The following is a 16,798-nucleotide window of genomic DNA, read 5'->3' on the forward strand; positions in this document are numbered from 1 at the left end:
TATACATTAACTTAAACCTCTACAAATTTAAACTTTTAAATATGACTCAAAAATGTTACTTGGGTAGCAAACAATGAATCATGGATCACTGCATCAAAAACTAATGATGTAATGTATGGGGATTAATATAACATAATAAAAAAAATTTTTTTAAATGTTACTTGCATATATGCTAGAGCCTTCAATTTACTATCTGCAAAAAGCATAGAAGATTAAAGAAAATAAGATAAAAGGATGACTACTTCCTAAAGCTACAGAGTAATAAAATGGGTTATCCACATGAGAAGTGGTTTTCCTGCTTGTATCATGTCCGTCACCTATTTTTTCAAAAATTGTAAAAAACATCCAGGGTTCCTTAAAATGTTTTGGGTAAAGATGTCATTGAAAATCTGATTTTAAAAGAAAGGGGGACCTTCATCTACAAACTTTTACCTATTAAAGATTAAAAAGATATTAAAAAGATCTCAATCCTCTGAAGTCCGTCCATGCAAGAACCTCTAAGGATCCCAAAATTTAAGGTTAAGAGCGCTTGCTTGCTTGTGATAGCAAGCTGGCTGTGGTATCTTGTTATCATTGCAGGCTACCGCCTGCCTAATGAGGAAAAGATGATTTCACAGATCCAAATGGTTGAGTAAGTGACACCATACTTCAATACACATCCTTTCTGAAACATTGTGCTTATAAATGGTCTTTAGTCAAGCATATTCAATTCCAAATCTGGTATTCGAGAGTTTCCATGACCTGATCCTTTGTTAACCTTATCACTTAACTAAGTAATTTCCATAGTCCCTCAAGTTTCCCTTCCAAGTTTATTATTTTCCTCTCCTTTGTAAAGTCTCTCTGCCACTTATTAGCATGTATTAAATCCTTACTATTTTTTCAAGCACAGTGCTACATGCTTTTTATGCTTTTAACATCTCTAGTCCAAGCTATCATTTTCCAAAATATCTGTTTTATAGACGAGATAACAGGTTCTGAAAGGATAAATATGTATATAAAGTCCAAATTTACAGCTAGCAAGTATGATTCAAGTGCAGGCCTAACTGCACCCAAAGCCTTCCTTTTCCCACTATCCAAGGCGCCTCCACTTTTCCTTTCAATTACCCTTAAGAGTAAAGAAGTAAGATGCATATATCCATGAGGACCTGGGACTAGGGATCCCAGGACTAGAAGGCAGCTCAATCAAAACATGACATTTCTTTGAACTCGCATTTCCTCTTTAAAATTCGTATGACTTTTGCCTTTTGCTGAAATGATTCTTCAGAGATTTCATTACAAAAATACCTTGAAGTACATATTAGAGAATTTACAATAAAGATAGAAACTGCCACCACCTCTAAGGATAAACAGCCATGTTTGACAAGCAGCTCTTAAAAGTCTTGATAATTTCAGACCATATTAACTCATCTACCTCTAACTTCTGCTGTACTTTTCAGCCATCACTACACATTTAACATAGTACATTTTATTTATTCTTGTTTCATGTGTTTATCTCTCAAGCCAGATTTTAGTATCTGAGTAGGGATGTGCCTATGTATCCCCCATAGTAATTAATTAGTGCATCCAGGCTCTATACCCTGGGCCTAGGACAATAAATGTGAGTACATGAGTGAATAAATGCAGGGTAAAATACAAGGGGCTTCAGAGTCTAAATACTTAAGTTTGAAACCAAGCTAAGTTGTTTTCATGTGTTCTTGAGCTAGTCACTTAACCTCATGGACTCAAAGAAAGTATAATAATGTCCACTTTAGAGAGATTTCTCAAGGATTAAAAGAAGTATTTATTTGAAAATAGTTTGAAGATTTTACTCATTTGAGAAAGAGAGCACGTGAGCGCACGGAGCGGCAGAGGGAGAGGGAGAAGCAGACTCCCCACTGAGGAGGGAGACCTACACAACGTGGCACAGGACTCAATCCCAGGACCCTGGGATCATGACCTAAGCCAAAGGCAGATGCTTAACCATCTGAGCCACCCAGGCACCCCAGAAAATAGTTTGTATTCTTTAACAAAACTTACCGAATATTATTAATGAAGTTATTAATTGATCAGTTGAAACAGTTTAATTTTATTTGAAAAGGCAGGTGAAGCAAGATCTTTTTTTAAAAAAAAAAAAGATTTATTTATTTGACAGAGAGACTTAGCGAGATCAGGAACACAAGCAGGGGTGTGGGAGAGGGAGAAGCAGGCTTCCCGCGGAGCAGGGAGCCTGATATGGGACTCGATCCCAGGACCCTGGGATCATGACCTGAGCTGAAAGCAGACGCTTAATGGCTGAGCCACCCAGGTGCCCCAAGCAAGATCTTTAAAAAAAAAAAAAAAAAGATTTTCTTTATTTATTTGAGAGAGAGAGGGCCCTCTTGTGAGCAGGGTAGGGGCAGAAGGAGAGGGAGAAGCAGACTCCCCGCTGAGCAGGGAGCCACCCTCTGGGCTCCATCCCAGGACCCTGTGATCATGACCTGAGCTGAAAGCAGATGCTTAACTGACTGAGCCACTCAGACACCCCTCAGGTTAATATATCACATTTGCATGACTAAGTAATTTCAGAAAGAAAAGTAAACTGTAATAAACTCCAGTGAGGTATCATCTTTTTAATTGATGTAAGTATGAAGGCATAAAATTATTTTCATAATGAAATACATCTCATAAAGTACTATTTTATACACTCACCCACCCCCATTTTCCAAATCCTTAATTTGGAAAAAAATAATAATTGGGTGACCCCAATATGCTCAAAGCCAATCTCCCTTTTGCATCAGAATTCCAATTCAGTAGGTCCAAGTTGGGGCCCAGATACATGCACTGTTAAAAAAAAAAAAAAAATGACATGATGATTTTAGAGCAGTGAATGCTAATTTAAAACTAACAATATCAACACTTCTTTCCTTTACCACTGTTACCCGCCATGTTAACCATGTAAATCTGTAGGTTCACAGCAACTATACAGTCAATTCTTTAACTCCTTCATTATCATAAAACTCAACTAAATGGTTATAAATTACTATAACCCCAGAAAAATCAGCCAATATTTTTTCAAGTAAACTCTATACCCAATGTGGGGCTTGAACTCACTACCCCAAGATCAAGACTCTCATGCTCTACCGACTGAGCTACCCAGGAGCTCCTAACCAATATTTTTAAAATTAAATATTCTGGAAAGTAATCTACTGAACTATATGCTGTTCATAAAGGAGCCACGATCTCTCTTACCTCTCTGCTCAAGCTAATCCAACCACCTGAAGCACTCTCTAAATTCCCTGCAGCTATCAGAAGTACTTAATCTTTTACCCGAAATCTCTTATTTTGATTTTAGGCAATACAGTGCCTGTGCCTGTATTACAGTGCTAAATTACAGCAACACTCCCAAGGAGGTCTGAGGCAGAACTCGCAGTCAAATATATATTTCTGCAGCAAAATGAATAACCAATCACAGTAAGTGGAATAAATACTACAAATAGCTTCACTTCAGGTCAGGACAGATTTTGTCACCAAATGAATTTGAACCAAATTTTTTAAAAATACCCATTTTTTAATGTCTTTAGATAGTAGAGATTTTGGATTTTGAAGTTACAGATAAAGAATTGTAAAAACTTTATCTTTTAGGTTTCAACTTACAAATCACTTTCATTAGAAAGCTTCCTCTAACCCACCAAGACTGGGGTTAGGTACACCCTATATATACACATGTAATGCCCTACACTTACTCCTATCTTGGTGGTTGCCTGTTCATTTCTGCCTAGACTGTAGGATACCTAGAGTCAGGGGCCGTATCTTTTTCACTATTATACTCTCAATAACTAGCAAATATCTGCCACACAGTATCCACTTAATCAAGTTGGCAAATAAATAAGCAACTCTAAGTATGAAGAGTTTAATAAAATTTTATTTTATTGCTCTACTTGCTTGATCTGTAAGGTATGATTAAAATCAGTAAAGATGAATCTCCACATAATAAATAAAAATCAGAAAATCCAACCAAAAAGACTACCCAATAGCATATACCTTGTAATAGTATAAAAACAGTACTTTGTTGCTATAAAATAAAACTCTTCCTTAAGTTTATTAGCTAAGACATTTCACAAAGTAAACTGCAATAAGAAATAAATTATTTAACATGCAGTAGTTTATTTACAATTTTAGGGCTTCTTGCATTACACATAGATAAATAAGGTACAGTTGACTTTAGCTTTTAATCCATCTGTAGTCCCTTCCTGTGTCAAGAATTTTAGGATGTAGAATCTGAAGATGAAAAATTTGCTTTCTTCTAATTAATATGCTCTAATAAAACTGACAGATAATTGACAAAAAATTATAGACATTAAGCAAGATGAAAATGGAAAACTAAGTAAGTATTTAAGCCAACAGACTTATACAAGAATCTTATGATTTTGAGGATTTTGACAGGCTCTAGGAACACGTAATCATTCTTGGGCATACTTCTCTTTTAAGTGAAACAAACATTTCTCCACTATTTTCTCTAAAACCAAAGGGTCACTTGAGAATAAAGGATATGGAATTTTCCTCCAAAAGCACAATCTGAAAGATTTCTGAACTAGAACAACATATTAAATATTTAACATTAAAAGAAAAAACTAAGCAGGAAAAAAATGTGTGTGTGTATATATATATATATATATAATATATATATATATGTATATGACTTTCTCTGAAATCTGACCAAAATGAGAGTGAGCTAGCTGACAAAGCTTCATTTAACGACTAGCTGTATCTATAATACCCTATCTAATTTACACAGCCAGCCAGGCACTATTCACATAATCATATTCAACAGCAAGTTGACAGGATAATTAGAAGACCAGGTAAAGCCTGTCTGAACTATGAGTTTCCCATTCCAAATGCAAGAGTTCAATTCTGAGGAGTTTGGAGGGGAAGCTCTGTTGCTTCTAATACTAAGTTAAATATTTTCTATGTGGAAATAAGTACAAATAATATCACTTTTCAAGGATAAAATAATTTTGAACCATGGGCTTACCAGACAAGAAAAATCATCTAAAAGGAAGTTTACAAAAAAAAAATTTTTTTTTCATTTGTAGGTAGATCACCTTTTCTGACACGCCAGTATGTTTTAGCAAGTTTCTAAACCAAAGGTATTCAAAAGTGGCCTTCGTTATTTATATCAGAAATGATACAATATCTGAGATTTTCTTTAAATTATCTGGTAAAGAAAAGTGGAAGGACTGATGAAGTGAGTTTGGCAAAATATGATTCCTGAGGCTGAGAGGCAGGTACATAGAGATCTCATTCCTGCTACTTTTGTGTACATTTGAAATAATTTTAAAAATTAAAATTGAGATTTTTAAAAGTTAGGTATATATAGTATATAATACAGTATACAATACTAACAAATATAGTAATATAGGCATTACTGACTAAACCATTCTCTATTTACTGGGTTTAACAGAAAAACAAAACGTGGAACTGTTCCTAGTGGAAGTCTGAATCTCCTCCCCACCCACTCAGTGTCACTTCCACATAGAAGGACGGTCAACAGGGACTAATCAGGTTCAAGAAAGTTAACTGGGTCACATTTCTGTGGGGTGGAATATTAATAGGTAGGCTATAAGTAAGACTATACTATGGCAAATGTCCTCTAAAAAAGCTAGGCCATCTCTGATTGATACTTAAATTATAAATTGTTGTATTACAGGTTACATGGGAGAGGAGAAGATTTTTATTTTTGTGGTATGTGGGTTGTAGTATTCTTCTATGTACTATTCCCCCTTTGGAACTTTAGTATTCATGAGTTCCTTGGAGCTGAAAAGATAATCCCAGTTTAGTTACTGAAGAAGCTATACCAGTTTAAATGGAAGAAACTGCAAGCTACAGTTCCTATAAAAATAGCCAATCATTACCCAGCCATTGGAGTGAGATCCCTTGGCTGAGATGATACAGAAAAAAATATTTAGAGGAAAGAAGAAGCACGTATATGTATTTTTTCCTCTGAAATAAAAAGCAGAGGTAATTTATCAGACTACAACTTTGTGAGATCAACAGACTGACTTGATTTCGGAAGAGGATTCAAACTTAAATTTAATAAGGTCAGAAACTTTGTGATTTTATACTGTTTACCTTGTACTGTTTGAGCTATTATATCATATCTATTCTTGGTATAATGGTATTCTTGTCAGGTGAGTTTGGTTGCACAACCAATCTTGTTCAATATAATCCAATAAAAGAAACAAAACAGAAGAGGATTTATAGTACTGCCTTGGAATTAACATAATATCCCAATCCATTTAAATGGCTTCTGGAGGTAATATCAAATAAATAGCAATAAAAAAGGCACTGTGATGGCCAAACTGCCCATCTCATTGGTCACTGGTAGAAATAGTGGGAAAGACTGGATAGGTGGCCCCAAGAAAACACATTAAGATACCCTCTTCATTTCCTCTAAGGAGGACACAGCACCTCAAGTAAACCACATGTCTAATATTAAATTTACTGGGTTAGTAGTTTAAAAAAATAGAGGTCTATTGATCTTTGGTGGGTAGTTCATGTTTTGTTTCGGTTGGTTTGGTTTTGGGGGGTAGTTTGCTCTTCCTCTCCATTATCTGATCAAGAACAGATACTACTCTAAATTCACCATTGTCTCTCTTGTCCTAACCTGATCCCTCTTTTCTCTGCTTGGAGTGCCTTTTTACATAAATCTTTTTGGGGGGGAGGGGCAGAGGGAAAGGGACAGAGAGAATCTTAAGCAGGCTCCATGCCCACTGTGGAGCCTGACACGGGGCACAATTCCACAACCCTGAGATCACAACTTGAGTCAAAATCAAGAGTCGGATACCCAACCAACTGAGCCACCCAGGCACCCCTCCATTTTTTTTTTTTTTAAAACTAAGCACTGTAGCCACTTCTTCCAGGAACTCTTCCCTGATGCTGCCCTCCTTTATAATCTCCTAAAGGTATCTTTTTTCTTGCATTTCTTTAATTATACAACACCCTTAATAGTTTATAAATTTCAGGAGGACAGAATACTTCACACCATCAAATATAAGTCTCCACTGGTTTTTCAATGAGGCACTATCATTTTATATCGCACTAGGAAAGAAAAGAACACTACCAATTATACCAATTATAATTGTGGGACACAATTTTCAGGCACCATCTTAAATTTCAGGTAATTTCAAATGTGGGGTGAAAATATGCATCTCAGAATCAATGAAATTCTGCATGTCTTAATTGACTCTGTAGCTCCAATATTAACAAAACTCTGGGCATATAGAAAATTCACATTAAATGTTTGCAAAATGATTGAATGAATGAATGAATTCAACCTGGATTGGTGCTTTTCATCAATACATATTTTTGGACTCATTCAAAAACCAAAAGAATCTAAAGAATAAAAATTTTTAATTTTCAAAACTAAGACTTATGGGTATAATTTACAAACATACTGGTTCTGATTTTCATTGGATAACAAAGCACCAGAAAAGAAAAGAAAATTGTTTTCTAAGTATAACTATTATGGCTTCACATTAAAATAAAACCCACAAGGGGTTCCTGGGTGGCTCAGTCATTAAGTGTCTGCCTTCGGCTCAGGTCATGACCCCAGGGTCCTGGGATGGAGTCCCACATTGGGCTCCCTGCTCGGCAGGAAGCCTGCTTCTCCGTCTCCCGCTCCCCCTGCTTGTGTTCCTTCTTTCGCTGTCTCTCTCTCTCTCTCTCTGTCTAGTAAATAAATAAATAATTTTTAAATAAATAAATAAAATAAAATAAAACCCACAATGTCAATTGCCTGGGTGAACAAACATTATTACATTATGGTAGATAAAAAAAGAAACATGTTGCTTTGTGATATCTGTCCTTCATGATCTGCACTAATAATATGGAAATGGATTCTAAATAATCCAAAATAAAGGATAATTTAAAATTCATTTATATTTGAAGTATATTCATATATTCGTATTGTGGAAAGATAAACACAAACATAAACTGTCTGGTCCCAGGGGCAGATATTAATAAATTACCAGCACTTGTTTAATTTCAGAACACAAACTGTTCCTTAATCTTGGATTAAATTTATAAGGGGAAGATGTCCTAAATCAAAAGCTGAAAACTTTCAAAAGATAAAAATATGTTTAAGTTTAACACAAATGAGATATTTATAAGTTGCTTTGTCATATCTTGAGATAATAATAAAGTCTAGAACTGCTGAGAGGCATAAGTGGTGTAAATGAGTAAAAAAACTAAAATCCTACAACAGTAAATTTAGAAATCTAGCTTCCTTTACATTTTCCATGTCCTCTAGAAAGAACATTATAAAAATAGCTACCCCTTACTGAACTAGATGCTTTCTATACATTATTTCTAATTTTCAATAACCTACAGAGTAGACATTAATGCCATCATTTTATACCTAAGTATACGGAGGCTATAAAAGATGAAATAACTTGTCCAAGGTCACAAAGCTAGCAGTAGTAAAGTCACCTCTAAAGTTTCAACCTATGTTATAAAGTAGCGTTCTGATCCAAAGAAGAAAACTCAGAAACAACCGGGAAATCTTTTCTGTGACCAGAAACAAAAGAACCAGTAAAATGAAGACAGTATTACCTCATTTTATACACAGTAGCAAGAGAGTTGTTTTGAGAAAAGATATTCAGAATTCTGAGGACTGATAAATTCAGGAATTCCATTTTGTAATGTCTAAAGGCAGTCAATAACTTTTAGACTGAATACATACAATAATTAAAGACTATAAAATAAATAAAGACCTTTACTACTAATATAATACATATGTACCTCATAGGTCTATCACTAGGGAAGCCTGATTAAAACTTCTGTACGACTCTACAATTTCAAAATTATTTCTTTCCACCTTTATCACTAAGGAAGGTGGTTATTGCATAGGAGTTAAGGGCACAGGCCATGGAAAATGACAAGACTAGATAAAATCCTAATTTCGTAGCAATATAACTTGAGCAAGTTACTTAGCCTCTCTAAATCCCGCTTTCTTTATTCATAAGAATAAGGTTATTAATATCTGACAGTGTTATTGTAATGAGTAAATGAGATAATGTGTATAAAGCAGTCTACACAGTATCCAGCATACAGTAAGTGCCCAATAAATCTGTTATGGTAATCTATTTTGGAGAATTATCTGTTTTATTGATATCATGTCATTTTTATCATTTTATTATATTATTTATATATTAAACAAAAACTAAACTTTTCTTATTGGCTGTGGGGTTATAACACGAAGTGCAAGGAAAAGAAAGGTCCATTAATATTGTATTCAGAGAACAGGCCTTTTCAATGTCAGAGCAATTTACCAACAGACTCAAACAAAGCCCAGATTTTAGTCCTTTGAAATTGTAATGGGGAAGCCTATTACACTTTTAAAATGTAGGGCAGAATATAACATTGTAACATGTTACTGCTACAGGAAAAGAACTGTTTCTCCAGACAAGAGTCAATTTCATCATTTACCACTGAGGGGTGCTGTAACCTAGGAAAAGGTTTATATAGAATCCCAAGGTTATTTTTAAACTTTCTCACACCTCACAGTATTCATTTAATACATTGTTTACGCCTGCTATAAAAAGAGGCTTATATGCACTTTCAGTGGGCTAGTTAGTTTATAATACCATTTTCAGAAACTTGAAACTGGTATGTCTCTCTTCATTGTGGAATAAGAACAACTTTCTAAAAAATATATAGTTTTTACCATCAACTACAACCCAAATTCAACTGGCTAACTCTTTTTTTTTTTTTAAAGATTTTATTTATTTATTTGAGAGAGAGAGAGAGAATGAGAGAGAGAGAGCACATGAGAAGGGGGAGGGTCAGAGGGAGAAGCAGACTCCCTGCCAAGCAGGGAGCCCGATGCGGGACTTGATCCAGGGACTCCAAGATCACGACATGAGCCGAAGGCAGTCGCTTAACCAAGTGAGCCACCCAGGCGCCCCAACTGGCTAACTCTTTAACACATCAGTTAACAAAGAGAATTCAGACGTATCATTGAGTCATGAGTATTAAAAACTGAAAGACCATCCACTGGGGAGAAGCTCTTACATGAGAATGAAAGCTAGCTTTTTAAGCCGTCATCAGTTTTAAGAAGTCTAAGTTTGTTCATTTTTAAAACTTCGATGACTACTCCAAGCATAATAACATGTGTGAACATTTAATAGTTACACTGGCTTGCTATCCAGCCATCAGAACACCCCCTACCATGTTTGGACCTGGTCTTCCCAAGTTTCCCAGCTCCCACGGACTAAAAATGGCCCAGCTACTGCTGGAAAAAGTATAGTATTCCTTCCATCACTGAGATATACAACAAAGTCACTGAGATATACAACAAAGTCAAGCGATATACTGACTCTGGAAGGAAGAATATGTTACAAGCAAAGCACGTTATAAATCTGTTATAAATATATTTTAGAACTTTATAATGGTGATCATGATGATGACAACGGTAAAAGCTAATATTCACTGAACCTATTTAATCCACAAAACAACCCCATAAATTTGTGGCTAAGAAGTTAAGAAACTTACCACAATCACACAGTTTATAAGAGCAGAGCTAGGGCTTGAAATCAGGTCTATCTGACTCTAGAACCCATATTCTTAATTCACTATATATTCATTGCCTATCTTCCCTAACCCCCATTTGAAAATATCTACTGAACACCTATTATATGCCTGTTAATCATTTGGGATTACACAATATTTAAATTATTTGAAGATGATTATTTAAGCTTTTATTTATTTGAGATAGAGCAAGAAAGAGCAAGCACAAGCTGGGGAAGCGGGGGGGGGGGGGGCGGGAAGCAAGCTCCCCGCTGAACAGAGAGCCTGATGCAGGACTCGATCCCAGCACCCTGGGATCATGACCTGAGCCGAAGGCAGACGCTTAACCGTCTAAACCAACCAGGTGACCAAATTGAAGATGATTATTAAAGCATCAGTCTAGAATCCCTCAACGCAAAGAGTTAAAGCATGTACTTTATTTTTAAAGATGTCAAAGGTTACCATGCTAGATGCTAAACAGATAAGACATAGTCTTTCCCTTGAGCCCTAAACCAAGCACAAAGTATACACATAGTTTAGAAGAGTATTTTTACTTATATAGTTGTAACAAAAGTACTTCTTAAAAATAATTCTATTAGCTATCATTTCATTTAAAAAATTCTAAAAGCTACAAATCACTATTTAACTTTCATAAGGTAACATTTCTCCTACCACCAAAATGCTAGTGTACTTTAACAGTGTATATAGCCAACAATGTGAAAAAAAGGTGATGAAATTTGCCATTAGCTTACATTTTCTATGACAAATGTCCACTCTTTATCTTCAAATTCCTCTGCATGAGGATCCTGTAAAAAAAAGCAAAATATAAAGCTGAAATAATTTCTTTAAACCAATTAATCCAATCAAGAACATATAAACAGCCTTGCTTTTAGCTTTTACCAACTTTTTAAAAGGGAGAAGGAGAAGAGCCTACTCTTATGAAACTTCCACAATTTCCCTACATCTAAATCCTTATTTTATATTGAAGAAATTCTCTATTTTACTTAGGTTGATGCATGTAATTATCTTCCATCATTGCACCAATGACAAGACAAAAAGAAACCTGATCGGAGAGACAGATAATTTAGTGAGTTAACGTAAGAAGCACTTTATTAAGATATAAAATGCTCATATAAAGCCCTCATGTTTTATACTTTTAAACTAGCAGTACCACTTGAGAAAACGTTTTCTTCTGCAGAGGTTATATAAACATCTGGAATTTCAAAGCACCACAAGGGACTCCATAATCTACACAAAATGGCCAACTGGCATGGCTGTTTCATCCCCCCTCCCCTCCCATTAACCCTGAAGATGCCTCAGAAACCTGAGATAAGGTAATGGATCCTTCAACCAAATGCAAATTAAAAAAAAGGCACACTTTTGCAAGTATTTATTTTACAAATACGTATTTGGTACCTATTATATAAGAAACTGGAGATGTGCTATGTGGACTCAAACATAGCTGTCCTTGCCTTTGAAGACAAACAACTAATCTAAATAAATATGATGAAAGAAATACATGGTTTCACCACAGGTTAGAAAACAACACATCACTTACAGGAATGAATAGAAAAGCTTTATGAGAAAGAAAGCATCTGGACTAGATGGAATTATATAGGATTTCCACAGATATTTGAATAAGTAAAGGCAAAAGGCAACACAGTATAAGACATAAAAAGAAAAGTCGCATCACATGTGCATTTACTTGTTCAAATTCAACTCCACGTAGTAGAGAAGGCAGAAGGATGGAGGCAGTAAAAATAATATTTAAATAAAGTAGGCTTTGGGCTCAACATTTCACTCTAAGAATGAGCAAGTGCACATAGATGGAAAATAGGCTGTGCTTTTCCTCTAGTGGAACTCAGGTCCCACATGCTTCTCATAGGGAAGCATCTTATTCATGATTGATTCTACTTTAGTATATTAATAATCTTCTGCTTCTACTGCCACAGCTGAGTTTTGGTCCTTATCATTCTGTGCCTAAGCTATTTCAAGATAAAAGTGACTATAACATTCTCTCAGTCCCTCTGCCCTCCAATCAATTTTATACACATCTTATTCTCCCAAACCACAATTCTGACCATGGTAGCACCAACTCAGATTTCTTTACTCTTACAAGAATAATCTGAGTGGGACCAAGGGACCACACCTGATAGGGCAAAGTCAGTCAAAAGATGTAAAAGAGCAATAGTAATGTTCATTTCAGGCCATTTTTAAATGGCATAGCTACACAATTAACTATTTATATTATTGGCCAGACAAAAACATTTGTAATGAAAATTGCTTCTAGCTTGAATCAATTAAGTCTTCTCTGTATCCTACTTTCTACCCTGTAGTCTCCTTTCTCACTGCTGCAGTAAAGAGAAAAATTGAAAATGGCTTAAAGAACCATTTTTCTTTTCAAAACCCTAACAGGCTTTTTAAAAATTTATTTACTAGAAATAGCTATTTTCAATCTAATTCAAATTTCAAAAACAAGCATGCAGGCTAGAAAAATTAATTTCTGGCTAAGTCATAGGAAAATGAAACATACTACTAACTTTCCATAAAAGCATTTTGTCTTTGAGCACACCTCTGTGAATACTACACTTAGGACAAAAGGGTTTAGAGCAATCCTTTCTACTTGCAAATTTCAAGATTAAATGAATTGTAGAGACTTTAATATAAGTAAAAGAAAAAGGAAAACATGAAAAAGTTTTCCACTTGAATATTTTAAGTGCTGTCAAAAACAAGATCCGAAAATTATGCTGTAAGAATGAAAAGTTGTTTTACCTTTCTGCCTTTCTATTAGAATTCTGGGGAGTGGGTGAGTTGGGAAGATAAAAGCGGCCACTGAAAATATTTTTTTAAATATTTAAAATGATCACAAGTTTGCCTCAATAGCACAACCGAACAGAAATGTTTACTACAACAAACTGGGGGAAAAGGGGTATTTGGGTTTTTTTCTACAGACTAACACTCGAAGTCACAAAAGTTCCATGATAAGGATATGCTCAACATTCCCATCAGTACTTGAAAACAACACTTATCTCTTAATCCTCCAAGTACTACATTTCAACAGCTACTTTCAACTAAGAATCACTCAGTGCATATCCTTTTCCCAAACACATGGCTGTCAACTATTTATCAGCTCTATCTAGCCCCTCACTCTCTTGTCATCATTTTTTTCATTTGTAAAACTATGTCCGTTCATTTCATCTTTCCCAATGTAAACAGTAAACCAAATCAAAATACTCAAGAGACTGCTTAAAAGTCTTCCTTAAGCATATCAGAGATCCTGCTGTTGTAATCTATATTCATAGTTTTTATTACAGAATAGGTTGTACAATGTGGAAGAAAGAAGAGGGCTAAATCACTGTGACTTAGCAAGAGACCTTCTTCCTTAGTCTCAGTTTCCTTATGGGTTGCTGTGAGAATTAAAGGTCTTGCTGTTCTCTACCACACTTACTGTATCATTCCAGTAAGAGATAATATGGATAAGGGGGGTTTAATAACAGGCTTTCAGGATAGCTGACTGAAGGACTACAGGGTGGCCCTGAACCTTCTGGAAAAAAAAGGAAGAGCAGCTACTGTCTCATCCCTTCTGTCCTGCAAAAGTAACTTCAGTACAACTGGAACACTTCAAGGAAGTGTTAAGCAAAGAAGAAATAAGCATTTGTTTTCTAATTGCACCACTTTCCAAAAGGCTAAAAATGAGACTTTTCCCCACCATTCTTTTGGACTAGGTAGGGGGTTAGTTAGGAAAGTAAAGATTCTAGTGCTTAATGAGGACTTGATGGGGACTACTTTATGATGTTTCAGGAAATATGGAAGACTTTCAAGAAAAAAGCATGTATGTATAACAGGCAGGTAGGTATACACACAGCTATGTTTTTGGATCTGCCCTTTGAATTTACAACCAGAATTTTGCTTTTAAGCCGCAGTATTTATAAGATATGAATATCAATTAAGATACTTATCAAATATCAATTTAGAACTTTACATTAACATCAGTTAAATATTCCTCAAATTCTAATCTTAAAGATTTATTCATTTATTTGAGAGAGAGTGGGGGGAGGGGCAAAGGGAGAGGGAGAGAATCGCAAGTAGACTCCCTGCTGAGCACAGAGCCTGATGCAGGACTTGATCCCACGACCATGAGATCATGACCTGAGCCAAAATCAAGAGCCGGCCACTTAACCAAATGAGCTACTCAGGCACCCCTCAAATACTAATTTTAGAATATATGTTGCAATTAGTCAAACAGGGCTAACAAAATGAGGCTCAGGACTAAGAACTCCACAAACCTCAGCTTTCCACAAAGAAGCACTTTAAGATTTCCTGGGGGTAGAATGTAGGAAGTAATGAAAGAAGTATTCTAACTGATTTCAATTGTAACAAGTTCAAAAGGGCTCCCAAATTATTCTGACTTCATAGACCATGAAATACCCTGATGCCCTTGCATTGTTATAAATTGTTATATCCATAAAATAAAATAATGCATATAAAGGAACCAGGCTGGACTCAAATATACAGAACAATGAATACTGAAATATTCTGTCATTAGAAGCATGACTATATAATAAGTTCTATGACTTATAAAAATGGAACTTACCTTAAAAAGTGTCACAGTGATTTCAATGTTTTCAGGAACAGGCCACACTACAACACCACGGTATGGATTTTTTATTCCAGGTTGCCAGCTATGAGCCTACCAGAATAGAAATAATGGCTTCAATATGAAGTACAGGAAATGCAATGTTAATAATTTACAAAAATTTATCGACCCTATTAAACTATCCATCAGATCTGTAGTCTCCTTGAAACAAAAATGATTAGTCAAATAAGACTTTTCAAGCATTAAACTTGGGCCGTGACAATTCTATCACATGACAGCTATAGATTACTATCCGTAACCAAAACTTTACCCTCTCCCTCCCCACCACCACATAAAAGAGTATGCAAAGATGAAGGGTCTCATATTTTTAAAGCTACTATTTGTGACTGGATAAAAATTTTATTAGGAGAAATATTTTTAAAAATTATTTTGTGATCTAGGAACTTAAAGGCAAATTCATTCTTTAAAAGGAAATCCAAAGTGTATATTTTGCATTTAAGTTCATTTTCTATTAAATTGTAATGTTTATCTGGGACAAGTAAAGAAGAAGGTAGTTTTGTTTTTGTTTTTGTTTTTAAAGATTTTATTTATTTATTCATAAGAGACAGAGAGAGAGAGAGGCAGAGGGAGAAGCAGGTCCCCCGCTGAGCAGGGAGCCCGATGTGGGACTTGATCCCAGGACCCTGGGATCATGACCTGAGCTGAAGGCAGACGCTTAACGACTGAGCCACCCAGGCGCCTGAAGGCAGTTTTTATAGACTTAGTATTTCTAACACATGTAATTTTCAAGATTCTTTTTTCTTGTAAATCTTGTTTATCATGGTTCCCTAAGGACCCCCCAAATTTGGGGGTCACCACTATAGTTCTTTCTTTGTGGTGGCATTTCTAGCCAAAGCTGGATAAGAAAGTTAATTGAAGAAATTTTTAAAAAATCAAAACTAAAAGAGAATAGATGCTTATTACATATTCAGGTGTAGATGTTCAAAAAGGCGGTTGGATGTATGTGCCTAGAGTAATAAATCTGGGAATCATTAGCACACAGGTGATACTTAAAGCTTAAGAATGGATGTGATCCCAAGGGAAGGAGTACAGCTAGAGAATATAAACGTTCAAGAAATGAACCTTGGGGCACAACAACGGGTCCAAGAAATGAGGTGGACGCAGCAAAAGGTCTGTACAGCAGAAGGAAAACCAAAGGCATGTGGTATCCTGAAAGTCTAGGGAAGAAAATGTTTCATGGAGAAGGGAACAATCACCTGTGCCAAATCCTGATGGCAGGTTAGATAGGACAAATGACCATTGGATTTAACAAAGCAGAAGCCATTACTGATTTCACAAAGGCTGTTTCAGTGAAATAATAGGAGCAAATACCTGGATTGGAATGGGTTCAAGAAAGAATAGGAAAAAAGAAATTAAAGATATTGTATTTCTTAGATATTGAGGTGTTTTGCTGAAAGAGAAAGAGAAAAATAGTCTGGCGCTAGTGGTAAATAGTGGCAGAGAGAATTTTTTAGTAAGAGAAAAAAGTTTAATGCTGATGGGAAATATCCAGTTAAGATGGAAAATTTAATGATACAAAAGAGAAAGAATTACTAGAGTGATGTCCTTAATGATAGAAAAGGAGACAGACTGGCCTTTGCCAGAAGCACAGACAATTCTTCCACGATAACAGGAAAG

At 35.5% G+C, this 16,798-nt stretch overlaps 1 protein-coding gene across 12 annotated transcripts in view; it reads right to left on the minus strand.

Moving 5' to 3' along the window:
* The window catches only part of EHBP1 (EH domain binding protein 1), a 709,442-nt gene that overhangs the window by 263,135 nt on the left and 429,509 nt on the right, over positions 1-16,798 (minus strand). For all 12 annotated transcript variants that reach the window (XM_088026509.1, XM_088026513.1, XM_088026508.1 and 9 more), the window contains 2 exons: positions 15,119-15,214; positions 11,277-11,330 (listed from right to left, as the gene is read on the minus strand). In XM_088026509.1, the coding sequence (XP_087882635.1) occupies positions 11,277-11,330; positions 15,119-15,214 (150 nt within the window). The remainder of the gene's footprint in view (positions 1-11,276; positions 11,331-15,118; positions 15,215-16,798) is intronic.

This window comes from Eumetopias jubatus, unplaced genomic scaffold, assembly GCF_037043125.1.
Source record: "Eumetopias jubatus isolate StellerSeaLion01/CBP00866 unplaced genomic scaffold, mEumJub1_p1.0 scaffold_9, whole genome shotgun sequence".
Classification (NCBI taxonomy): Eukaryota; Metazoa; Chordata; class Mammalia; order Carnivora; family Otariidae; genus Eumetopias; species Eumetopias jubatus.